Genomic DNA, 26,057 nt, shown 5'->3' with positions numbered 1-26,057 from the left:
TTACATTTGATTTATTGCACTTGGTTCAGTTGTATTGATTTGTGCTACTGCTAATTTCTTCTGTTCTGTTATTACTAACAATAATGTCTTTTATTAAACAAACAGTTTAATGGTCTTTATTAATGGTTTGAATATATGTTATAAGTTGTTTTAAACTTAAATCCTATAGGCAAAGTTCCTCGTGTAAGTGTTCTTGAGTTTCTGCTGGGTTTTGTTTGTGGTATTCAGCTGTAACAAAATGTTTTGCAAAAAAACAGTATAAATATGTCTGATATCTAAATGTTTGACATTTATTTATTTATTTTTACCTGAAAAATTGGAATCGATAGGAGTCAGAATTCGCCACAACAGCAGTGGTGATTATAACGTGTGTATGCAACGTGTCTGCCTCTGTTGTAAGCTTTTGAAAGTGGAAGCATATTTTTCACTTAATGGTGAGGGGGATGGCGGGTCCTGACTTTTGCTTAGGGCCCCCCAAAATGGTAAACCCACCCCTGCGTCTGTGCAGTTGAATGTCATTTAAGATGATTCATCTTCTTTCACACAGTGCAGCCTCACCCTCCAGAGAATGTGAATGTGACTTTGATGCAGACCAAGAACAGTCCATTTTTCCTGGTGCAGTGGCAGCCTCCCCATGACGCAGACACCCGCTCAGGCTGGGTAACAATCAAATATGAGGTTCGCTTAAAAAACAGCGGAGACGAGGCGTACAGCAGCAATTGGGAGGTGAGATTCAAATAGTGTCATGGTCACCAAGGTTCTTAAAAAATGTTCTTATGATTTGTAAAACATTTTTATACTGAACTTGGGGTCCATAAATAAAACATAGGATTTTCTTTAACCATCTAAAAATATTCCATATATTTATATGTACATTTGCTTCTAAATGATGAGTGATAAATTAATTATCAATTCATTATGAAAAAGAAACTCTCCTTTTTATATTAGGGGCCCTGGTTTTAAGAAGCTAATTTTTGCATTTCTAAGTTTTGTTTTGATACCATGTAATAGTTATGATCGAGACACATTCTTCTTGTGTTTGTAGTCATATGGTGCTGGAAAACAGTTGGAGTTTAGCATCTATAGTCCTCAGCCGGGAGCAAAGTACGTCGTGCAAGTGCGCTGCAAACTAGACCAAGGCCTCTGGAGTGAATGGAGCCCATCCGCTTTCATCCAGATTCCAGACAGTAAGATGACACCAGCAACAGCAACTCAATCTTTCACACCTTCCAGACATTGTTCTACATTACTGAGCATGTTTAGCCTTACACAACAGTGTGCAGGCTACAGGAAAGTAAAGCATAAATGAGATATAAATAAAGATAATTAAAATAACTAGATTTAGATTTTTGTAAACAATTCTGCCTTTAGACTTTTTAAAGGGGACCTATTATTTTGAAAGTCTTACTAGAATAGGTTTTCATGCTTGAATGTTCAAAAAACTAAATTTGCACATATTTTACATTGTCTGTCCAAAACACTATGTTTAGTTCCCAGCTCTATGAAAAAATGCAATGCGATCTGATTGGTCGGCTGGACTAGTATACTGTGATTGGTCAACCGCTTTGAGTGTGTTTTGGAGATGTCAAATTCTACGCACTACTAATGCAATTCAACCATCTGGCCTTTTTTTGCATATGCTTTGGACGGGAATTACTGTATATAAAGGAGGAATATAAATGACGTTCCCGGTAGAAAACTGAAGACAACAATTGAGGCATTTCAGGGAGTTCGGAAACAGTGCTTAGTTATTGATGTAGAGAATAACTCCCTTTGGAGTGGACTTTGTGCTTTGTAACTCAGGACCCCTTTAACTCAATATACAGCATTAAAGGATGATGATGATGACACTTTAAAGTAAACAAGTCTTTGTGTCTCTTATTTTGCAGCTATGTCTGACACACAGAATGCAGTTATGATCCTTGCGGTCACTCTATCTGTCATAATTTTCCTGCTGACTGCAGGAGTGCTGACAGTCAATATGAAACGGTAAGCATGACATCCTACCTCATCATAATGACACTAATGACAGTGCATAAAAGATAACAGTTTTCCCAGGATTTCCTTTCCTTTGCATGAGAGACAAATTGAACATTAACATAATATTGAATCCACCTTATTTTTCAACAGTTTTCTGATTCACTAGCAACTGTAGGTCAATAACTAGACGAATAACAATGTGTAGTAAATGGTAAAACTATTTGTGCTATAAAACATGTTTCATTACAATAATAAATTAAAATAATATGATAACAAACACAAATACAACAATTTTTTTTTTACATCAAGCAGCATAATGAAATGTTTTTGCTCAACTGAAATAACTGGAAGCGGCTGGTAGCAAAAGTCTTGCACATTCAAGTTAAATAAGACTATGCCCGCTCTTACATTAAAAATAAGTTAATTCTGCATTTTCGCATTCTTCTCTAGGGTGAAGCATTTTTTACTGCCACCGGTTCCAGAACCGAAGATAAGTGGCATAGACACTCAGCTACTTAAGGTACAGTAGACAGTCACTACCATAATTTGTGCATTTCTAGCTTCTTAAAGGGGCCATCTCATGCATTACTTTATTATTTCATTTTCCCTGAGGTTGACTTATAATGTTAGTGCTGTTTTATTTACAATAAAGTGCCTTTAAAGTGCCCCTATTATGCTATATTAAAGGTTCCTCATTTTGTTTTGGAGGTCTCCTATAATATGTTTACATGCATCCAAGGTCAAAAAACACATTTATTTTCTCATAATATACATTGAACATCACCACATTTTTCAATGATTCTCAAACGACTCGTCTGAGGATTCAGTCTCTCTAATACCCTCCTTTCCGCGAGACTGCTCTGCTCTGATTGGCCAGACGGCCCAGTCTGTTGTGATTGGTCTACCGCATGTGTGCGTGTTGGAAGCTAAACGTCCATTACCATAACTGAATATCAGCTCCAGAGGCTTCCTCAGTCTTCAGCGATTGTACACACTGTAAAGACGGTAACGATTTAATTTTAACATATCAATCCGAACGCAAGTCCGCTGATGAAACATGGGAACAACTAGTTTATTAACCCGAACCTCCATCGCAATGACAACCTGAGCAAGACATTTCTCAGTGATGCGCTACTCAGTTTGAGGTACATTATGAGATGTTGGAACTGTAATTCCTCACCGTCACGATTAGTGTATGTCCATCAACAAACCGATGTGTATATTTCTAATTGTATTTTCAGAAAACAGCATCTTCTCGACATGTTAACAACACGAACCAGCTACAGTGTTTTATGGTGGGTCAAAGTAGACGTTGTTCGCGTGCAGCCAGTGAAGACCATAGGCGGACATTAGGGATGTAACGATTCACTCATCTCACGATGCGATACGATTCACGATACTGGTTTCACGATACGATTTTCTCACGATTTTTTTAACAAATGAGATTTAAGACAAAAGTGTCCCTTTTATTATTTCTCAGACAAAATGCTGCACATTTCTTTTTAATTTAAAATATATTTGTCAAAATATAAAACTACATTAAAAAAATTCCCTTCAAGGTTGTTTCAACTCAGTCTTTTGGTCAAGAGGCTGGACACTGGTACCTTCGCACACTATGTAAAAGACTGTAAAATTAGTAGTACCAGATTGGTAGGGGTTTTAGTCCGTGAGGCGGGGAGAAAATTGGTATCAAAAAGGGCACCAATTCTAATGGTTATTTTTCAAAACAGGCATGCCCCCTGACCACAAAAATGCATGATAGCAGTGCCATGTAGGTAGCTTAAGCCTTAAGGTATGAAAAATACCAATTTTACATTTAAATGTGCTGAAAAATTCTAATTATGCAAACTAAATCTCAACATTGATAAACTGTTATATTGACATATCTATTGCTTTAGATCTTCTCTTTTATGATGAGATATCACTGTGAAATTAAAAATAAAATAAAATATATATGCTCTTTAGGACAGAAAATATATTTAAAAAAAAGGAAAATATAACACAATTTTGGAATTATATTAACACAAAATAATATTTTGTGCAAATATGGTTCAATATATCTCCCTTCGCACGGTCATATGTATTGCGTAGCTATACGCTATGGGGAACCAACCCAATAACGCTGTGCTATGATAAGAGCAACGACATCTTCTGATGTCAGGATGCTTGCATAAGGGTCCGAAGCAAGGGCCTTTTGGCATGACGTGTTGAACGGGCAAAAGCCCTAATTATGATGGGCCTGGCTCACTGAGGCTGACTTCATCACACAGAAAGGATATGTGCCTGCAGTGCAGGGACTTCCAAGTTATAAAACCTGGCGTAGATGGACTGCGAGGACCAGCCGGCCACTATACATATATCGCCAATAGATACTCCACTGGACCATGCCCAGGAGGAGGCCATGCCTCTAGTGGAGGGAGCTGTGATGCCTATGGGGCATTGCAGGCCCATAGAGGCATATGCTAAAGCCATAGCATCCACCAGCCATCGGCATAATCTTTGCTTTGTGATCAAGCACTGTGCGACCACCGAAGCTCATAAAGAGCTGCTCTGACTGTTTGTACTGAGCGGAGCGTCTGTACCGGGCAAAGTAGGTGTTTTTGTTGCTCATCTTCCGATGTGGGAAGAGCAGATAGAGTGATCATTTGTGCTTTAAACAGGGTTGAATGAGTTTGGAGAAAAGTATCAGTGACACCTCACATAGGTTTGGGTCCTGGTGAAACTTCACATAGATTTGGGTCCTGGTTTCTTGCTGAGCACCAGCCAGAGAACACAGACCACTTAAGAGCATAGAGGTGTCTTTGTGGACGGAGCTCTAGCCTCGTTGATTGTGCTCAGGACACTCGCTGGGAGCTCCACAAGCTCCCGTCGAGGGGCCACAGATTGAGGGCCCATAGTTTGGGACGGGGGGTGCCAAATCTTCCTGTTCGCCTAGGTCTTTCCTCAGCGGTATTGGCCATGGGGCTGCTGTGAGCAGCAGAATCAACTCGGGGAACCAAGGTTGGGTCCGCTAGAGAGGGGCCACTAGTAGGACTGAGTGTCTGCCCTCCCTGATCCTCTTTATGACCTGAGGGAGGAGCAATACTGGAGGAAAGACATACAGGGGAAGGCTGGGCCATTCATGGGCCAGCGCATTCCTGCTTTTCGAGAAAAATATTGGGCAGTGAGAGTTGTCTTTGGAGGCAAAGGATTTGACCTCCACCCTCCTGAAAACACTCCAAATAATTTGAACTGTTTGGGGATGGAGGGTCCATTCCCCTGGGGACACATTGCCCGGGGACAGCATATCTGCTTCCTGGTTCAGTTTCCGTGGAACATGCGTTGCTCTCAGCGAGCGCAGGTTATTTTCTGCCCATAAGAGGAGACTTCTGGCCAGTTCGTACAGTCGTCTCAACCTGAGCCCCCCCCCCCCCCTGGCAGTTTATATAGGACACTACTGTTGTGTTGTCCGTGTGGACCAGGACATGGTGACCTGACAAACGTGGTAGAAAGGTTTTAAAACCACCAGCAATTCTAGGCAGTTGATATGAAACTGTCCCTCCGTGCTGGTCCAAGCTCACCCCTGACTCCAAGAGACTGGGTTTCGACCAGGGCTCTGGTGCAGCCGTGGTTTACCCTGATATAGAGATGGCTTTAGCGCCATGATTGGGGGGAAACCTGTGGTTTTAGCCAGTACTGCAGTATGTGTAGCATACTCTGCGGACGTACTTATGAAGCAGAGACCATGAGGCCTAGCATCCTCAGAAAGGTTCTGCGGGGACTCTTGGTCCCCGCTCTAAACAAGCTTGCGAGTCGCTGAATAGCCAGAGAGCGTTTGTTCGATAGCCACGCCCTCATTGCAAAATTCATTCTTACCTGTTAAACGGAGGCATTTACAGACTGGTCTTAAGTTTAAAACAATGAGTTAAAGCTGTACACCACTATGTTTTCTGCAAAAAAAATAATCACAATAACAATATTTTTTAAACAAGTTAAAATTTCGACAAAATTCCAACCTAGATATCACCAAGTATGAATGTTTTGGTACCAAAAATAATGAATTATAGAAATAACCGGCCGTAAATGGAATTTGCCAAATGTTTGGGGGGTCAAACATAAAATTGGTGATTTTTTTACCTTAAGCTACCCACTAAGAATTGCTATCATGCATTTTTGTGGTCCTGGGACATCCCTCTGTTGAATAAAAAAGAGTAGCATTGGTGCCCTCTTATGAGACAAATTTCTGAAATTTGGGGGTTTGCCTCATGGACTATTTTACATTGTAATAAAGGCAAGATTCTAATTTTGTTATAATTTTTATCATTACACTAGTAAGAGTAAAAAAAAACACATTTAGAGAAAGAGATAGTAAAATAAAATACAACACCTGGTTGCCACGGAAACACTGATGCACCTTGTGATCTCCGTGGCTCTCGCAATTGTAGTATTAATGACTTTTACATGAAAACGGAGGTGACTGGTGCTTCTCACGGTGGTGATTATTATTAGTCTACGGAAAGTCAAAATGCCGCCACACCTCTGATTTGAATGAGTCAACGTCAACATCTATGCTTGCCGTCGCCATGTCTACTGTTTGACGGCGCGTGCACACCAGTCTATGGCACACACTGGTGCGGGGCGATCGGAGCAAACCGAGCGTTTTCATTCCTATGGAAGTTGAGCTAGGCTCACACAAGACCAAGTTCCATAAATGAAGTGAAAACACTCGCTATAGCTTCACGGCAGTGTGTGCTCGCTGCTATTGTGCTTGTAAAGCGAGGTTCACAACTTCACAGTAGGCTATATAGTAAACGCGCCCTGCTGTTTAAATCGTGTATCGCGATTCGTTTAAAGGGATACTCCACTTTTTTTGGAAATAGGCTCATTTTACAACTCCCCCAGAGTTAAACTGTTGAGTTTTACCGTTTTTGAATCCATTCAGCCGATCTCCGGTTCTGGCGGTACCACTTTTAGCATAGCTTAGCATACATCACTGAAGTGGACAAGACCATTAGCATTTCTCAAAAAAAAATGACCAAAGAGTTTCGATATTTTTCCTATTTAAAACTTGACTCTTCTGTAGTTATATCGTGCACTAAGACCGACGTAAAATGTAAAGTTGCGATTTTCTAGGCTGATATGGCTAGGAACTATACTCTCATTCCTGCGTAATAATCAAGAAACTTCACTGCCGTACCATGAGTGCAGCAGGCGTAATGATATGACGCAGCGCCTGAAAATAGTTCCGTTGTGTTGAAGGAAGGTGGCCTATTTTCAGGTGCTGCGTCATATCATTACGCCTGCTGCACTCATGGTACGGCAGTGAAGTTTCTTGATTATTACGCAGGAATGAGAGTATAGTTCCTAGCCATATCAGCCTAGAAAATCGCAACTTTACATTTTCCGTCGGTCTTAGTCCACGATGTAACTACAGAAGAGTCAAGTTTTAAATAGGAAAAATATCGAAACTCTTTGGTCATTTTTGTTTCAGAAATGCTAATGGTCTTGTCCACTCCAATGATGTATGCTAAGCTATGCTAAAAGTGGTACCGCCAGAACCGGAGATCGGCTGAATGGATTCAAAAACGGTAAAACTCAACAGTTTAACTCTGGGGGAGTTGTAAAATGAGCCTATTTCCAAAAAAAGTGGAGTATCCCTTTAACATTTCAACCGACTTGAATCGTCACACATTTTTATCGATTTTCAACCGGTTGCGAGTGAATCGTTACATCCCTAGCGGACATTATGCAAATGAGTTACCGCATTACGTATATGTCACAGAGGTGAGACTAGAATTCCTGACGACTCGTTTAGCCGGATCAGAGTCGATTCTTTCTTTTGGGAGACAATAACTTTATTTATCGTGCACTTTCAATTTTGAAGATCGTTTACATGCACAGACAGCTATATTACACACTGCATGAAAGTTAATATCTGAAAAAGCACAATAGTGGCACTTTAAGACTTTAATGTAAACACTCCCTTTGCCATGCTGTGGGTTTGCTGTTAAATCCAATATCGTTTTTTAACTGAAGTTTGTATTACATCGTGAAAGTTTCACAAAACAATCTGTACTGAGGTTTTCTTCTTCGTTCTATCATGGTCACAAAAAAATAAACATTTCCAACTGACAATGAATTGACCCCACAAAACTGCTGTGCCAAAATACAAAGGTCATTTTACTTCTCGTTTCACAGAGTGGGAAGTCTGAGGAGATCTTCAGTGCTCTGGTTACTCTGGGATATCCCCAAATAGCCCAGAGCTTAGACCGTCAGGTGGAGTATCTCGTGGTCTCTGATAATGATGAGGAAACGGATTTTGATAGCAAAGCTCATCTTGAGTACCAAAAGGGGAAAAACGGTCCCGCAGAAACTGCACAAAACAGCATCCAGATCGCATGGAACAGCAGTCAGGGGCTAAAAACTCACCATGGGACTGTCTCCAAACAGCTAAGTTCCACCATCAGTGTCCTTGAAGATCTTCAACAACGACTTCACCTTGATTCCAATGGCTCGCCAGTAAAAGCTCAGGACCAAAACACTCGAATGATCTCTGATAGCAAATGTGAGCACGTCAGCATCACACCTGGTGGATTTACAGGCTACGTTGAGGTTGACGAAGAGAAACGAGACCAAAAGCCCCTGGTAGGGGAGGACTACAGTATGGTCAGTGACGTTAACAGTGATAATATCCTTGTACTACAAGAAAGCATCCCTGTACAGGGACACAAAGAAGTCAAATGTGACAAAACATCTGCAGCCGAGGAAACTGGAGGTGTCATCGAACCTCTGGGATACATGGAAACCGTGACAACATTTTCAAGTGGATCTTGACTATTTTGTGACTTAAAATGTAGAGGTTTGGGACTATTTTGTCTTGTAGTGTCCTGTTCAAACTATCAAGCACTTTGTTAGTAGAGATGTGAGAAGGGTTATTTCAGAAATCTGTGGTGTGTTTCCCATACAATGATATTAAATGGCTGCTTAACTGCCATAGTACAATGCAATCATTGGAGAAATTAACTAGCTAGTCATGATTGTTTCCCAAAACCACTATTTTGTCATTCGAACTACGTTGGCTCAACAATCTAGAATTGTGTGGAGTAATAACTTCTGCTAATTAATCGGTTCATGATTGAATTAATGTCAGATTATTGCTGTAAGTAGGGATCATGGCATCTGAGGACTAAATCAGTATTTTAGTTTGCCATTATTTTGCTTATTTCCTAATGTCTGATTCAATCATGGGATGCTTGAGCACATTCACTCATGCTCACTTCAAAAACTGTGCTTTCATTCTCTTTCCAAACAAAAATTTCAACTCTGAAGTTTGTATACACTCACCGGCAACTTTATTAGGTACACCTGGAGTCAGTTTCAGTATAGTGAACCCATTTGAGATGATTTGAGCTTTGTGAAACGGTGCGTTATCCTGCTGGAAGTAGCCATTAGAAGTTGGGTACACTGTAGTCACTGTTGCCTTTCTAACACCTCTAATCATTTTGGCGCTTCTCTTCTGACCTCTGGCATCAACATGGCATTTTTGCCCACAGAACTGCCGCTCACTGGATATTTTTCAGACCATTCTCTGTAGATATGCAGACGCACAACGCGTGAAAACCCCAATAGATCAGCAGTTTGTGAAATACTCAGACCAGCCCGTCTGGCACCAACAACCATGCCAAGTTCAATCACTTAAATCACCTTTCGTCCCCATGTCTCAGTTTGAACTTCAGCAGATCTTCTTGACCATGCCTTAATGCATTGAGTTGCTGCCATGTGATTGGCTGATAAGATATTTGCCTTATTGAACTGGTGTACCTAATAAAGTGGCCGGTGAGTGTATATATGGAATTAAAGATATATATTGTACTACATTACCTTGCTTATTTTGCTCGAAAAGTCCATGTCATTTATAACAAGAAACTAGCTTGTAACTACAGGTTAAGAGCCGTACTTCCAACCATACAATTTTGTTTGCGAATACTTGTTGGAACTATGATTTTGGAAACACCAAGTCATTGAACTAAGTTGTTAACGACAAAACTTGCAACCATAGTTTGCTAACAATACTGTGAAATGCACCCCTTGTTGTGTTGTATCTGCACAACTACAGCTACAGCAATGGGTCGAAAAGGAGATTAAAAGACAGCATCATTCTTAACCTTTACAAATCGACCAAAAGCTGTTAAAAAATACCCCACTAAAAATAATTATATTAATTGTTAAACCTCTCGAAATGTTTCAACCTACTACCTCATTGCAGACATACAAAACACCACACTGGAGTTTCACCACTCTCTCTAAAGACCTGGCACTTTTCTTAATGCTTTTGCTGCTCCTGATCTTTTAAAGTTGATTGTTGTTAAGCATTTTTTATAGTTAATATGCAGACATGAGCCTTTTGTATATTTATTCACAATGATACTATGAATATAAAAAGTGTGAGATTTCTTTGGTCAAAACAACTAATGATTTTACGGTGTATTTATTGAACTAGATCTACTATTTGTGTCGCTCACAATCCTTTTTATTTATACTTAATTTAATCTTGATTTAACACTGATTCAATGTAAAAATTTTGCCTAAGCAAACTGTGAATGCATCCTTCTGATATACAACTAAATGAACTTGGAAACTCATAAAGACAATAACAAGAATTAAGACTAATGTCAAATAGATTAGGTCTGTGTAAAGCGCTGGCACGAACGGTTTGTCAAAGCCTTACTGCTGTCAAAGCTTAACCAAACACAAGGGTAGTGAGCCCAGATTGGTCTGGCAGGTCTTTGATGTTTTAAAAAAAATTAATTATATGGACCGCCTCAGAGGAGCTAGCTATAGTTACGGCGGCAGACATAGACGGGTCAGCTGGTCTCATCATGGAACATTTATGGTCTGCAGTGGAGCAGTAAAGAATTACTTTAAGTCAAACATTGACTTAACACTGTGCAAGGACAAACATTCGGTTCAGCATGAAAGAAAATTACTGTTGTGCAGCTTTTTTGTTTAGCTTAAATTAGAATGTAAGGCATTTGATTTCGTTTTTTTAATACCACCCATTGTGGTACATACTGCATTAATTTTGTTTGTGATGTGACGGTGTGAGCTCAAGACGTTTGAATATGATGTTGTGGAAAATTATTGTTAGCACAGAGGTGAATTGTTGTTTCTAGCATGAGCTCCTCACATTCTTTCACTGACAATGGCATGTGTAATGCAGTTTTCTATCCACTGCTGGACAAAGTCCATAGACACTTGCTAAAAGGTTAGGAATTGTTTTATTTTGAACCATTTCAATAAACACCAGTTTTGCATTTCATGTCTTAAGCTAAAATAAAAAAGTTATAATCAAAAAGTTGAACATTTTCTTAGTGAAATTCATGAAACAGTTAGAGAACTGATTCGGCCAAGAATTTGTGGTTTATTCCAGATCAGTTAACATTCTTTTCACATTCACAAGTAGCCTATAAACATAAATTTGTAGACCTAAGTCAGATGTTTGTGGTAGGGATAGATGTGATGGTGTTTCATTTGATAATGAAATTTAAAGTTCATCCAAAAATGTAAATTCTCTCATAATTCACTCACCCCAATGTCGTTCCAAACCCATAAGACTTTCATTCCTCTTCAAAACACAAAGATATTTTTAATAAATCCTGAGGGAAAGTCCAGGCGAGCAAAACTTTTACACAAAAAAAAGTTCATGAAGACATAAAATAATCCATATGAATCAAGTGGATTACTGTTTTTATGTGCTTTTATATGTGTGTTAATGTTTACATGTGAATAAAAATCTAAATTAAATTTGTTCATCAAGTAAAGTGATCGTGTCTCTTCAGAAGACAATGTCTTTATGACCTTTGCTAAGTTTTAGGTTAATGGACAGACAAAAATCTCTTTTTATTATTTTTTAACATGAACCCTTAAAGCACTACATAGGCTATACATTTCTGACATCTATGAAATTTATATTGGTATTCCAAAGACAAGGCATTTCAGACACAAGATCATTTATTGCAATGAATTTATTGCAAATACTGGAGAAAACTCTAAAACCTTCACAATCACAATGTTTTGGTCCCAAGGTCAACATTCTGAAACTACACAGAAGCAGGGCAAAAGGTTTATATGTGAAAAATAGTGTTACTACCGAGTGAAGTTGTGAATTGTTAGCTCTATGCTACATGAATATACCATAAACTCGACTACACAACTGCATAACACACACATTCCCTATTAACTGCAGCCGATAGCATAAAGACATAGAGCTAAACTCACATTGAGAGATTTAAGGAGAACCACCTCAAGAACTCAGTATTAATGGATTAGCTAGTGCTGAGGAACAGCCAGAGGAGGGTTAATAAATTTAAAGTGGAGACTATGATTTAGGTAAGTGATGTTTAATAAGTTCTAGGACTAGGAGGGAGAGGTATTCCTACAAACAGTTCACGGTCGTAACAATCATTCGCTTATGAGTCTTCAGGATTAAACGGCAACCTGCCAATAATGATGATACGTGGGCTGCAAACACAGTGGTCATGATCAGTAAAATTGTGCATTCAACATAAGCAAAATACATTTGATTTACAAATGTAAACATATACATAAATTAAGTGGTTTAGATCATTCCTATGATTTTATCAAACTATTACACTCATTTGAATAGAAATAGAGGGACATTGGCTATTTGCAAAAATATTCACCATTCATTCACACTATGGAAACATCAAACTAAGTATGATTTCTATAAGAAAATATGTAGTCAAGGGCTGTTCGCTATTATCAGCTGTATTGCCTCTTGATTTAATACACCATTCCAGGTCACAGGAAAATATGTTTACATTTTTTAATAAAATCCTCTAGACAGGCACATTTGGTATTTCAAGCTATTCCTGACACATCTCACAACAAGGTGCTAGAGGCTCACATGGGGTTGGAAACACGGTAGTGGATCCGTTTCCGTGTCACAGAAGCATGATCCGACACTGCAAAAAAACAAAAACTATTTTTTTTGCCTCTTGCCTCATTCGTCTATGAACTTCCATCAACTTCCTTCATCATCTTCCAGCAGCTGCTCTGAACCAATGGAAACGGATGAAAACTGGTCCTCGAAATTCAGGAAAGGGTGGTTGTAATTTTTCTCAAGCATTTTCCTCCAGATTTTAACTGTGAAAAGAACAGATTAAAACCAATGGGTGAATCAAAATGCAGTGAGCAAATCATTCTTATACATTATTACTTTTCAGATCAAAATATGTAAATAAATGATTAGCACGTTAATGATGCTTTCAAAAAGTCCTTCCAAGCGGATTCATCAATATTTGGCTAACGTGACTTATGGTAATGGTCGTTTCCGACACTCTCTGTAAGCTGTAGACCAATCACAACAGACTGGGCCATCTGACCAATCAGAGCAGAGCAGTCTTGCAGAAAGGAGGGGTTTAGAGAGACTGAATCCTTTATCAAACAGTTTCAGACACTAGCTACGTTTACATGGTCACCTTATGTTTAATCAGAATGAATTCATTCTGATTGATGAATCCGAACGTAGTGTTTACATGAACACTAAATAAAGTGTTCGGGTTGATGTGCGGGTTTATATGTCACAAGCTTTTAATTGGAATGGCTTATGTCATGCGCACACTGCACAAATATAGAAAATTCTGCTGTTTGCGCATACTACTCTAATTGCTGCTTTTCTTTGATTTCGGGTCCCAATTAGGAGACGACCAGCGCATAAACTGTTGTGCCATGTCGCTTATATTAATCAAGCAGTAAAAACGACCATTCCCGTGCCCAAAACAAAGCAGCGTCTGTGGATGAGAGTCCCAAACAAGGACTGGTGGGACGTTGTCTTGCTCCACTTCAAAGATGATGAGTGGAAGGAGAATTTTAGAATAACACAACAGTCATTTATGATGCTTCATTCATTCAGCTCGTTCCATACGCCATTTCTACTTCATTGCACATGCGTAGTACTTTTCAGTTTCGTTTTCAGTCTGATCAAGTGTTTACATGTCCTCTTGATCGGATTTCAAAAGGTTTAAAACCACCCCTTGCAATCCGAATGAATACGAACGGATCTGACCAATTCATTCCGATTGACGTGGTTACATGTGACTTTTTTATATCCCGAATCCCGATTGTGCTAGTAGTCCGATTACAATCGGATTATTAGGGTCCATGTAAACGCAGCTACTGTTAGAAAAGCGGTGATGCTGCAATGTATATTATGAAAAGATTCAAGTGTTTTTTAACCTTGGATGCATGTCAACCTATTGTAGGAGACCTCCAAAACAAAATTAGGAACCTTTAAAATAGCATAATAGGGGCACTTTAATTTCACTGTGGCCCTTGTTAGTTAAAGGGTTAGTTCACCCAAAAATTCAAATGCTGTCAGTAATTACTCGCCCTCATGTTGTTCCAACCCCGTAAGACTTTCGTTCATCTTCGGAACAGTGGCTCAACCTTAAAGGGATAGTTCACTTTGGAATTATTTTTTGGTATGTTTTAGCTTACCTCAAGGGCATCCAAGATGTAGGTGTCTTTGTTTCCGCTGTAGTTTCAATTTTGATATTTTTAGGTCAAACCGTTCTTGTCTGTCAGTCATATAATGCAGGTCTATGGTCACCACCTCAAAGAGCATGCACAGAGAAGTCCAAATTAAACATGATTTAATGACTCGTAAATGTAAGTACACATTGATGGCCTAAGACACGAAACGAGCGGTTTGTGTGAGAAAAAGAACAGTATTTATATAGTTTTTGCCTCTTGTAAACACAGCCACGTCCAAGTGATCTGAGGGCGCTTCGGTCTTTTCCGGCAAGCACTGGAAAGCGCCGGAAGTGATCTCTCGCGCGTGTACGTCAATCATACAATTTTTTTCTTTTTTTTTTCCTTTCTTTTGCGACGGTTTAAATATCCCGGATAAGCGCAAATTAGTACCATTTTAATTAGCTGTCTTACCTACAATCTCTGTTCTGTGTAAACAATGAGTGGCGCGAGAGATCACTTCCGGCGCTTGCCAGAAAAGACCGAAGCGCCCGCGCCCTCAGATCACTTGGACGTGGCTGTGTTTACAAGAGGTAAAAACTATATAAATACTGTTCGTTTTCTCACACAAACCGCTCGTTTCGTGTCTTAGGCCATCAATGTGTACTTACATTTACGAGTCATTAAATCATGTTTAATTTGGACTTCTCTGTGCATGCTCTTTGAGGTGGTGACCATAGACCTGCATTATATGACTGACAGACAAGAACGGTTTGACCTAAAAATATCAAAATTGAAACTACTGCGGAAACAAAGACACCTACTGTACATCTTGGATGCCCTTAAGGTAAGCTAAAACATACCAAAAATTAATTCCAAAGTGAACTATCCCTTGTATCCCCGTTTGTTCACGTAGTGTAACAGCGCAACGCTACGTCAGAACGTAGGCTCACTATTGAGCCACTGTAGACTATTTTAACAATGTTTTTATTTACTTTCTGGGCCGGCAAGTTTCAATTACAATAGAAGCCTATGGAGGAGTGAGACAGCTCTCAGATTTAATCAAAAATATATTAATTTGTGTTCCGAAGACGAAAGAAAGTCTTACGGGGTTGGAACAACATCAGGGTGAGTAATTACTGACAGAATTTTCATTTCTGGGTGAACTAACCCTTTAAGAAATGCGTCAATTCCAGAGAATTCACATTTTCAGTTCTCATTTTAGAGAACTTTGAGCACACATTGTGTAAAAGAATCTAATTTCATCAATTTTGTGTAGATCTTACACAATATCTGTACACTACACATTTCATCAATCACTGATACAGTTTCACAAAAACTCTTGGGGCAATTCATGGCTGGCATACCTATAAACAAAGCAAATAAGTTACCGGTACACATTTAAGAGTTACGAGTATTTTAACAGAGTAGTTAACTAAGAGAATATTGAAACAGTATTGCACGCAAAAGCAATGAATTCACACTATTTTTAGGTTTTTAATTAGGACGTACTGTACTCTGGCTCCTCTGTTCCAGAAGGTTCTCCCGACGGCTCCACCTCCTGTAGCTCCTCCTGCTGTTCCTGCGATTCTGTCTCCGGATTTGCAATCATCACCTCATAGGCTTTCCTGGCCTCGGCTGATAACTCAATCATTTTGTGATAAAGGTCCTGTGGCCATGAAATAATTACATGTACAGGAATCAGCAAAATTCACTGAATTAATACAATCAGTTAAGTATAATGACTTATTTTAAATTTACAGTAATGCCACTCAAGATTCTTAACAAGAATCAACAATATTTACCACAACTACAACCAGAAACCTCTAGTACTCACCTGTGCGCCATCGTAGTTAAAGATCCCCACCAAGCTGACGGGGACGGCTTTATTAACACAGCGGCCCAGCGCCTTTCTCGACAAGGCAAACACAAACGGGACACCTTGATCCCGGCATGTGTCAATGATAGTGTGAAGAGCCTCATCTAGACCTCCTACATTAAAACAACAGGCCATCAATCAGCAACAACATACAAGCTGCAACATGAATCATGTGAGTTTGTGCTAAGTTCACGCTACCTTTGGACTGTATACGTTCACAGTTGGGCGAGATGATAACGCACTTGACCTTCCTGAGTTTGAGGTGTTTCAGCACCTCTCGTAGGCCCATGACCAGCCTGCGCTTCATCCTGGCCTTCATGGGGTCTTTCTGATAAAGACGATCCTGAAACCTCACCAGCTCCTTCAGTAAGCTGCTCACACATTCATCTACGTCTTTTCTAAGCACTTGGTTGCAGTAGCTGTAGAAATAGAAGAAAACTATGTTAACTACAAATGAATAATAATAATTATTATTATTACTACATTTATTTTCTTCCATCACTTGAAAAGATGTGAATTTCAGGACACAGACATTAATTTCATCATGTCTTAGTCTTTTTGGGAACATATCTTGCATATCTTTGAGAAACAAAACTATAACCTAGGGGTGGGCGATATACCAATAGAAAGGATTAACGGCTAGAAATTTGTCAACCGATAGAGATTTTGGACTATTGTCTCTATCGCGGTTACGCGCTTGTGTAACGTTTCTGTGCTGCGTGCGTGTCACAAAAGCTTAACGTTTGCATTCGATTTAAGCATTATGGTTTAAAAACAAGTGATTTTAAACCGTTGAAGCCGCGAAAGACCACTCATTTTGCTATATTCGCGTACTGTCTGTTTCTGAGTGCTGTCTAGGCGAACGTGAAGCCGCTGTGTGTACTAAACGGAGTTATTTTTGACGCTTTATTGGCCTTGAATGGTTTAATACTCTCACAAAATGCCTGTCTTCACAAGTATCGTAGTAAACAGTCATAACAGTTGCGAAAGGAAACGCATGTGTAACTGTATAATGGATCCGGGCAGCTCTTAAAGTGACAGCCCAATATTCCTGGTATCTGTCATTCATGTTCATCAAACAACAAAAGAGAAAATCACTCACTGCTCTTGACAAAAACACTTTTTGTAATTTTAACAAGAACAATGTATATTTAATTTACACATTGAAGACCACGCAGTGTTTTCTTTATAAATTTGACAACTTTATACAATTTATGTAGCATTTCTTATTTAGCGCTTGAATTTTTTCAGGTAGGACTATTTTAGTTGTCCTATTTTAAAATTGTCCTATTGCTTGTAATTAATTAATTTGTTCTTATTTTATAACTTAATGTTCACATGTCTTCAGTAAGCTGGAGTTTTTTTGTTGTTGTTTTTAGTTAGGCTAGTATTAGTTTGTGATATTGACATTGGTGACAAGAATTATGAAATTATGTCTATGGTATCTCAAATTTGTATATTACAAAAACCTTATTTAAAGCAAAAATGACTCTATCGTCATGATATACATTGTTATAGTGTATTAAAAAGACTCATATCGTGATTATAAGATTTTGGTCATATCGCCCACCCCTACTATAACCAAAACATAACATTGATTTTCTTACTCTCTGAACTTCCTGCTGTGGATTTTGGGAAGATTGGGATTGGAATTGGGATTCCAGGATTTTAGTGTTGCATTTTCTGGCACACTGTCATCCAACTTGTGATCAGATGGCGAACCAGGCTGGTCACACTCTGACTCCTCAGTACCAACGAGTCCAGGGTTCTCATCTATATCTGATACAGATTGTGAACATACTTCCATACTTGTGAGAAGATGCTGATCATTGTCAGGCAGGCTCGTTTCAGAAGGATTCTCACTATTACTAGTTTCCTTTTCAGCAGCTTCAGTGGATACTCGGGCCGGGTCTCTCTCCTCCAGCAGGCGGTTCTGTTTTCTCTCCTCTCTCTCCCGAAGAATGACCTCAATTGTTCAAAACATCTTTTAGAATGCTTATTAAAAACAGAGAGATTCAAAATGCACTGAATTGTTTTTTTTAAAGGTGTGTGATTTCTGCACTAATAACAGCACCAAATATAAATGATAATTCTGTTTGACGACACCAGTGGCACAGAAATGACACACTGCACCTTTAAATGGACACTGGACTCACTCTTTTGAGAGGTGTTGGTTTTTTCGCCTTGGGAACTTCTCGCTGTTTTCCCTTCTTCACTAAGGGACAAGTGGAGTCCAGCGGGTTGTGCGGTGTTTTCTCTTGCTGCCATTGCTTTTTCTGAACTGAAGTTTCTTTGTGGACTACAGGTAGAGCTCCTCCAACTAACACATCAACAATAGTATTTGTTATATTCGACGTGGTGACTAACATCATGGTGTCCTATGAAGTCTTTAAAGGGTTAGTTCGCCCAAGAATGAAAATTCTGCCAACATTTACCCACCCTCATGTCGTTCCAAACCTGTTTGACTTTTGTAAATCTTCAAAACACAATTGAAGATATTTTTAATTAAATCTGAGAGATTTCTGTCCCTCCATTGAAAGTCTATTCACCCAGAACTCTTGACGTTTCAAAACGTTTATAAAGAGAAAGGAAACGTAATCCATATGAATTGAGCGGTTTAATTCGAGTCTTCTGAAGAGACATGATCAATTTATATGAACAGATTCTAACTTAGGCTTTTATTCACATATAAACATTGATCAGCAAATGTACATAGAGTAGAGTGCTCAAATTTGGTAAAATGGAAGCTCAAACGTGCTCGCTTGATGCATGAGAACCAATGAGGTTCATTCTCGCGTCACGCCAGCACGTTTGAGCTTTTGCCAGAACCAATGAGGTTTGTTCTTGCACATAAAGCAAGTGCGGTTGAGCTTCTGTTTGCTTGCTGATCAATGGCTTCATCCGAAATCGCATACTTCCCTACTATATAGTAGGCGAAAACCAGTAAGTATGTCCGAATTCACAGAACTCATAAAAGATTAGGCAAAAAGTACCCGGATGACCTACTACTTCTGGCGAGATTCTGAAGTGTGCATCCAATGGACAGTTTACTATCCCATGAGGCCACGGGAGAGGATTTGTAAATGCAAGTGAAGCGGTGTAACTGACGCTGGAAAGTCAAATGATAATGACAACATGGCGAATGTAGTACGTCCGTATTACATTCATACTATATAGAACATACTTTTTTTTAGCAGTCATGAAGTAATTACGTATTCAAAAGAAGTACCTACTTAAGAGAGTATGAGATTTTGGACGCAGTCAATTTATTTATATGTGAATAAAAGCCTTAGTTAAATCAATTCACCTTCAGAGGAGTTGGATTAAACCGCTCGATTCATATGAATTAATTTTACATTCTCTTTATGAACCGTCTGTGTTTTGGGTGAATAGACTTTCAATGGAGGGACAGAAATCTCTCAGATTTCATTATAAATATCTTGATTTGTGTTTCGAAGATGAACAAAGGTCTTATGGGTTTGCAACAACGAGCAGATGATGACAGAATTAAAAATTTTGGGTGAACTATCCCTTTAAATGCATTACACCAACCAGAAAAGCAACAAAAAAAAAGTGTCTCCACTTATAATTCTTACCGGAAAGTGTTACTGGTCGCTGATCTTGTTTAGATTTTTGAGACTGTTGCTTCTGCTCAAGAAATGCCAGCATGTTTCCAAGGTCAAGCTGTACAGGAACCTTTGACTTTTTCTGACTAGTCTGATGAGATAAGATAAGAATCAATTACAATGTGCGACTGTCTCGTTTTTCAGAAAAATCATTTAGTGATTCATTTTACATTGCATGGTATTGTCAAGTTCAATCAGATTTAACTGTACACCCTTATACATGATGGACAGAGTGTTTTGTTTTGCAATTGCACTGGAAACAGACACCAACCTGTGTTTTCTTAGCGTCACCGGAGGCATAAGCGGGTGTAGTGGCTTTGTGTTTTATCCCTGGGTGTAGAGACAATCGCTCTTTTTGTGCTTCTGAATGTCCTTTGAGTTCCTGAATCAATGTAATTACAGATGATACAATAAAGCATGTGCATATCAAACATTTTATTTGAACTGCTGGCATCACAATGTGCTCAGGCCAAAAGAGTAAACTCACAAATGCAAGCGACAGGTCTGGAAACTCCTCTTCATCCTACAAAAACAACACTTAGATAATCACCATTATGCTTCTAATGTGGGTTAACGATCAAACATAAGAAAATGAAGGGTGAAAAAAAGCAATATTTCAACAATTAAAATGAAATATTATCAAAGTGCAAACCGGTGAGCTTCTAAAACCAATGTATACCAGTTATTTTAGTATTATTTATATACCATTATATGTACTTTTTATTTTCAATTTTAATTTTAGTTTCAGTTTGTGCATTTTTGTTCGTTTTTTATATTTCTATACACCTTTAGTTTTAGTAATTTTAGTACATCATCTTGAACTAATGTCAGTTAGTTGCCAAGGCAAAGCATCTTTTTAAAGTTTTTCATCTAATGTTAATATTTTATTTCAGCTTTATTTATTTTTTTAAGTTTTAAAAATTATTTAATAGTTTGATTCAACAATAAAGACAAAGATTTAAACACCATTCACCAATTAGTAACAACTGAAACATGAAAATTCTCAAATCTAATTTCAGAAAATATCATATGATGTGACATACTATACATTACAGGTTTTACCTCAAACTTCGGTGGCTCCTGCTGTATCAGATGTTCCTCTAGTGTCTCTTCTGTGTTCTCAGATACGGTTTTGGATTTCTTCTTTTTCTTCCTCCTCTTCTTCTCTGTTTTCTGCTCTACTTGCTGTGTGGATAAATCCTCCTAGACACAGAAAATGTGTGCAAATTGTGTCTATTTTGTATAGTACATGCTCAAAATGCTGATGGACAGTGAAGTAGTTTACCTGGGAAGATGTGTTGGCTTTGGGGATTTTCTGGATGACTCTGGGAGGCTGAGAGGCAATATTTGCCCAGGAGTGAGCAGAAGATCCAGTGGGATTGGATACTGCACTATCCTGATCTAATCAGATTGGAATTAAAAAAAATATGATCCATTTAATTCCTTTAATATTGAATTGAAATATCTAATTAAAAAAAGATTCACAACCCATTTCCGAAACATGATATATTTCCCAGTGAGATGAAACTGAATATTCAATTTATTTATTTTCCTTGAAATAACATGAACTGACGACTTGTGCAAAAAAAAAGAAAAAAAGAAGACGTGTATTATTAAAGTTGGCATGGAACAGAAGTTGCGATGGTGTTTTCTTCCCTATTGTTACATATATATTTGGGTGAAATGGCTTCTCGAACAAGAACAAAATTTAGGTTGGGAATTAATTTTGTCAATCTGGAATTGATCGGGTCAATAGATTGTTATGGTTTGCGATTGCTGTGATGTCATGTGAGTGACAGGTTGTCCTCGCACCAGTAAGCACGTCATCAGAGAACAGAAGAGATGTCGCTGCAAGTGGGAGGGGTTTTGATTAAAGATTACAAGGGCACATAACTTAAAAAAACAAAACAATGATGTGCACAGATAAATAATGTATAATACATACTGCAGTATTCCATAAAAAAATAAGAATGGTCAATTTTGATTTCATGGTGAATTTAGGGAAATAAATAGGGTCCATTTTGATTTCTGAAGCATGTTTGCACATCTTTACCTGCTTTGACAGCTAATGACATGTCACACTTTCCACTGGACGGGACTTGCTGTGCAGACTTGGTTCTTCGTTTCGGTACATTCTAACAAAAAACATTGCCAAGCTTCAGTGAGACCGTGAAGTTGTTAGAAAACAGCTTGTGCTTTAACAGAACAATGTGTTCTTTGGCTCAAACCATCATCCATGAAAGTTACCTTACAAATTAGTGCTGGTGAACTCTGACGCTCTGCTGGCATGACTGCACTAGAACATACTGTTGGCTCCTGGTGCAGGGAAGCTGCTGTATGGTTGCTTGGTGTGATATCACCCAATTCCGGGAAATCGGCAAGTTTCATTTCAAATGTGCTACTACATGTAATGGCTGATTTGGCTCTCTCAGCAGGGTTTGGGGAAGGCTTGGTCCCTCTGTAACCTGAACACAGAATCAAATTGATTACGATTTAATCAGGAAATTATTATCAAAAGGCTTCTTGAAAAGAATTAGCACCTCTGTCTGTTGATCTCCGGCTAAGTCTTTTGTCCTGAGAGGAAGGCTCAGCTCTGTTGTCCTTTGACATCTGAAAGATGAAAAACTTCATTAGGCTTTTAAATGCGCAACAGTATGAAGATGCAAATCATCCAAATGGCCATACTAGAATCAGACCTTTCCAGTTTGCTTGTTTGAGCCTTCTTTTAAACCACTGCGGGTGTTGAAATCAGCGCTCTTGTTGGTGTGAAAGCTGCTGTTGTAGCCGTGCATTCTCTGTGCCGCGTCATAATGATTGTCTACTGATCTCTGCCTTTTCTTGAACCAGTCCTCAGGTGATAACTGGCATGTGGTGTTTTTAGATGGAGTTCTGTGTGTAATAAAAAAAATCAAATTATCATATTTTCATATGTATCATACTGTTATTCTTCACTGCAATGTGATGTACAGTGGCCCCAAAATGCAGTAGGACAATTCAATCAAACGATATACAGTTTAAAATGAAGACAAGAAATATTGTAATGCTGTCAAATTGTAGTGAAAAAGGGATAGTTCACCCAAAAATGAAAATTTTGTCATCATTTACTCGCCCTCAAGCCGTTCCAAACTCATAAGACTTATCTTCGAATAAGTTAATCTTCGAAACACATATGAGAAATTCTGTCATCATTAATCACTCACCCTCATCTCGTTTCAAACCCGTAAGACTCAAGTTCATCTTCGGAACACAAATTAAGAACTTTTTTATGAAATCTGAGAGATTTCTGTCCCTCCAACTGAAACATTGACACTTTAAAAAGTTCATAATAAGGTTGTAAAACTAACCTATATGAAATTGAGCCGTTTCAAGTCCAATTTTTCTGAAGAGACACAATCGCTTTATATGATGAACAGCCTGAATTTAGGCTTTTATTCTCATACACATTCATTAACTCAAACATCAGTTGTGGTAAATGGAAGCTCAAGCATGTTCACTTGATGTGCGAAAACCAATGAGGTTCATTCTCGTGTTACGCAGCACGTTTGAGCTTCTGCAAGAGGTTTGTTCTTGTGAGTCAAGTGAGCTTCTGTTTATGCTTGCTGATCAATGTTTATATGTGAATAAAAGCCTAAATTCAATCTGTTCACCATAAAGCGATCGAGTCTCTTCAGACAATTTGGACTAAATCCAATTCAAATGGATTAGTTTTAAGATTTCTTTATGAAGTTTTTGAAGCGTCAAAGTGGTAGTTGCGTAGCAGTCAATTGAAGGACAGAAAACTTTCAAATTCCATAAAAAAGATCATCATTTGTGTTCTGAAGATGAACGAAAGTCTTAAGGGTTTGGAATTTCATGAGAGTGAGTAAATGATGACAGAATTTTCATTTTTGGGCGAACTATCCCTTTAAGATATTTGTAATGAAACCTGAGAGGTTTCTGTCCCTTCATTGAAAGTCCAGGGAACCAAAATGTACAAGATCTAAAATGGTCATAAAGACGTTTTAAAATTAATCAAGGCAAGTCTTGTGGAAAGACACGATCGGTTTATATGATGAACAAAACAAGAAAAAAAGAAAAAAACTTGATTAATATGGATTCATATTATGACGCCTTTTTGGATCTTCTAAGTTTGGCTAGCTAAACTAATGATAAAATACACCTGTGGTTACTTTGATAGAACACCTGTGAGGCCTTTCAAAATGGCACAGGAAGCCATCGTGGCCACAAATTAAGAATTGATTCCCACAAACTCATGTTTTAGGTAAATCTGGGTCATGCTGTACGAATTCATTCCCGAGTTTTAATTTAGTTAAATTGTGGCTAGGATTTCCCCAAAGCACTTATTTGATAGTTTATTATATTATGCAGTGCAATTTCAATTAAATATCAATGACATTTTTTGTATCTCAGTCTTTTGGGGGCACTGAATGTGCTTATTTGAAAAAATTATATTATGTTGATGAATCATATTTCTCAATGCTGGCCTGCTTTGACTGGAAAATAAAGACAGGTGCCACATATAATCACTTATATTTACCTTTCTAAATGATCCTCCATTTTGTCTTGCTGTGGAAGGCTATGAATCAAACAACTTCAGAGGTTCAAAAACTCCAGCCTTCATTATCTGTGAACATAGAGACAGGTTCAAAGAACATAATGATAACAACACGCAGGAGCTGAAACATGTAGTGCACAAATCTGCGTTTAAACAAACGATGCTGAATCCATGTGTAAATGACAAATAATGACGCAGCAACCCGAAGTTAAAGACTGCACCACTCAGTAAACAATATTATGTCATAATCCACTCAAAGTCACATTCGGTTAAAAATACGGTTTAATATTTTAATACGGTTTAAAACTGACGTTTAACATTTCATCGGTAAAGGTATATTTTAGCAGGACTGTTGTCGTAATTGAGATGTAAGTTAATGGATCGGTTAGCAGCTGTACTGAAGTGAACATCATGCAAACTTTGATTCAAACTTAACGTTAGATACTGCCTTACATGTCAAATAACATGTAGAGGGTCAGTGTGACGCATGTTTAGCTGTCGACAGCTTTCGGCAGCTCTTCTGTGTCGGGTTCACCAGCATGAGATTTCTAGATAGCTCGTTGTTTAGACGAGCTAATGTCAACACAGTCATGCTGATAAACGTTTATGGAAAACCAACAAATAGTAAGAGCTTTCATACCTTCCGGCCTTTAACAAACTCCATTTTAAAAAGACGTACGTTCGGCTCAGATGTAAAACTGGTAGGCCAAATAATTAAAGATTAAGCTCAAAGTTGACAACAAGCTCAGGCGGTGCGGGAACTTTTATTTTGAAGGGTGGTCTGATACATTACTCAACACTTGGTGGTTGCAATGTGTGATATTCAGCAGATACATTAGTTGATAACCTGTTTAATATATACGTGAAAAAAAAAAACGTTCTTTATGTTGCAAGAACTATTTTGTTCTGCGAGTTTTATAACGATAACCATTTTCTCAACATCCAAAGTAAACCTAAGGAAAAAACAACTTCGATGCAATGCAAATGAATACAAAAATTAAGATACATTTTAAATAATGTAATAGACAATCATCTTTATTGTTTTATCAATTACATTCAGAAATACACATTTTGATATAAGGGTCAATGACATGACATGTATTTTTTGTGTCCAAATTCATTATTTTCCTAAAAAGAATTTGAATAAATACATGTCATAGATCAAATGGATCTACAATATGTCCTTTATAAGAAACCCTTTTCATTTTATTGAAATTCAATATATTTTTTGAGTTTTGGTGTTTGAAAGACCAAAAATGTCAGGTGGTGCGACCGTCCGAACATACAAGCAGAGAACAAAACTGAGATATAAATGTTCATTTTCTCAATAAAATTCTTAATCAAATATTTTGGCATGATTTTATGTTAAATTCCTTATAACTGAGGGGAAATAGTGTATCGGTCCTATTTCAAAACTATTATATTACTTAAAAAACTTTTGTCCGAAAAATGTACTTCTACTAATGTCAGGGAGGGCGACCGACATAAAAATGCAATTTTATGCAATGTTCCTTTAAGAAAATCATGTGACAGCATATGACATCAC

The 26,057-nt window shown here is 38.2% G+C and overlaps 2 protein-coding genes across 3 annotated transcripts in view; one reads left to right on the top strand and one right to left on the bottom strand.

The window, feature by feature from the left end:
- Positions 1–26,057, top strand: part of prlrb (prolactin receptor b) — a 40,450-nt gene that overhangs the window by 4,170 nt on the left and 10,223 nt on the right. Inside the window, exons 4-8 of one of the 2 annotated variants that reach the window (XR_008804107.1) lie at positions 548–726; positions 1,046–1,187; positions 1,890–1,989; positions 2,431–2,500; positions 8,158–9,318. Coding sequence is in view for 1 of the 2 variants with exons in the window: in XM_056237309.1 (XP_056093284.1) it covers positions 548–726; positions 1,046–1,187; positions 1,890–1,989; positions 2,431–2,500; positions 8,158–8,793 (1,127 nt within the window). In the remaining variant the exon portion in view is untranslated. Of the gene's footprint in view, positions 1–547; positions 727–1,045; positions 1,188–1,889; positions 1,990–2,430; positions 2,501–8,157; positions 9,321–26,057 lie in introns of those variants that run through there. The other variant, XM_056237309.1, reaches the window with a different exon arrangement.
- LOC130072272 (selenocysteine insertion sequence-binding protein 2-like) lies at positions 12,978–25,304 on the bottom strand. The gene is made up of 17 exons (XM_056237299.1): positions 25,152–25,304; positions 24,494–24,580; positions 22,653–22,845; positions 22,497–22,566; positions 22,204–22,421; positions 22,010–22,091; positions 21,242–21,357; positions 21,019–21,159; positions 20,444–20,479; positions 20,228–20,338; positions 19,927–20,047; positions 18,487–18,650; positions 17,938–18,296; positions 16,529–16,749; positions 16,289–16,443; positions 15,964–16,120; positions 12,978–13,125 (listed from the first exon to the last, which is right to left on the bottom strand). Exons 2-17 carry the CDS (start codon positions 24,511–24,513, stop codon positions 13,004–13,006), a joined length of 2,286 nt encoding a protein of 761 aa, XP_056093274.1. The 5' UTR covers positions 24,514–24,580; positions 25,152–25,304; the 3' UTR covers positions 12,978–13,003.

The sequence above is a fragment of the Rhinichthys klamathensis genome, unplaced genomic scaffold (genome assembly GCF_029890125.1).
Source record: "Rhinichthys klamathensis goyatoka isolate OS25496 unplaced genomic scaffold, OSU_Roscu_1.1 h1tg000019l_1, whole genome shotgun sequence".
Taxonomy (NCBI): Eukaryota; Metazoa; Chordata; class Actinopteri; order Cypriniformes; family Leuciscidae; genus Rhinichthys; species Rhinichthys klamathensis.
The sequence above is the reverse complement of the archived record's forward strand: the minus strand, read 5'-3'. Positions and strand labels throughout refer to the sequence as shown.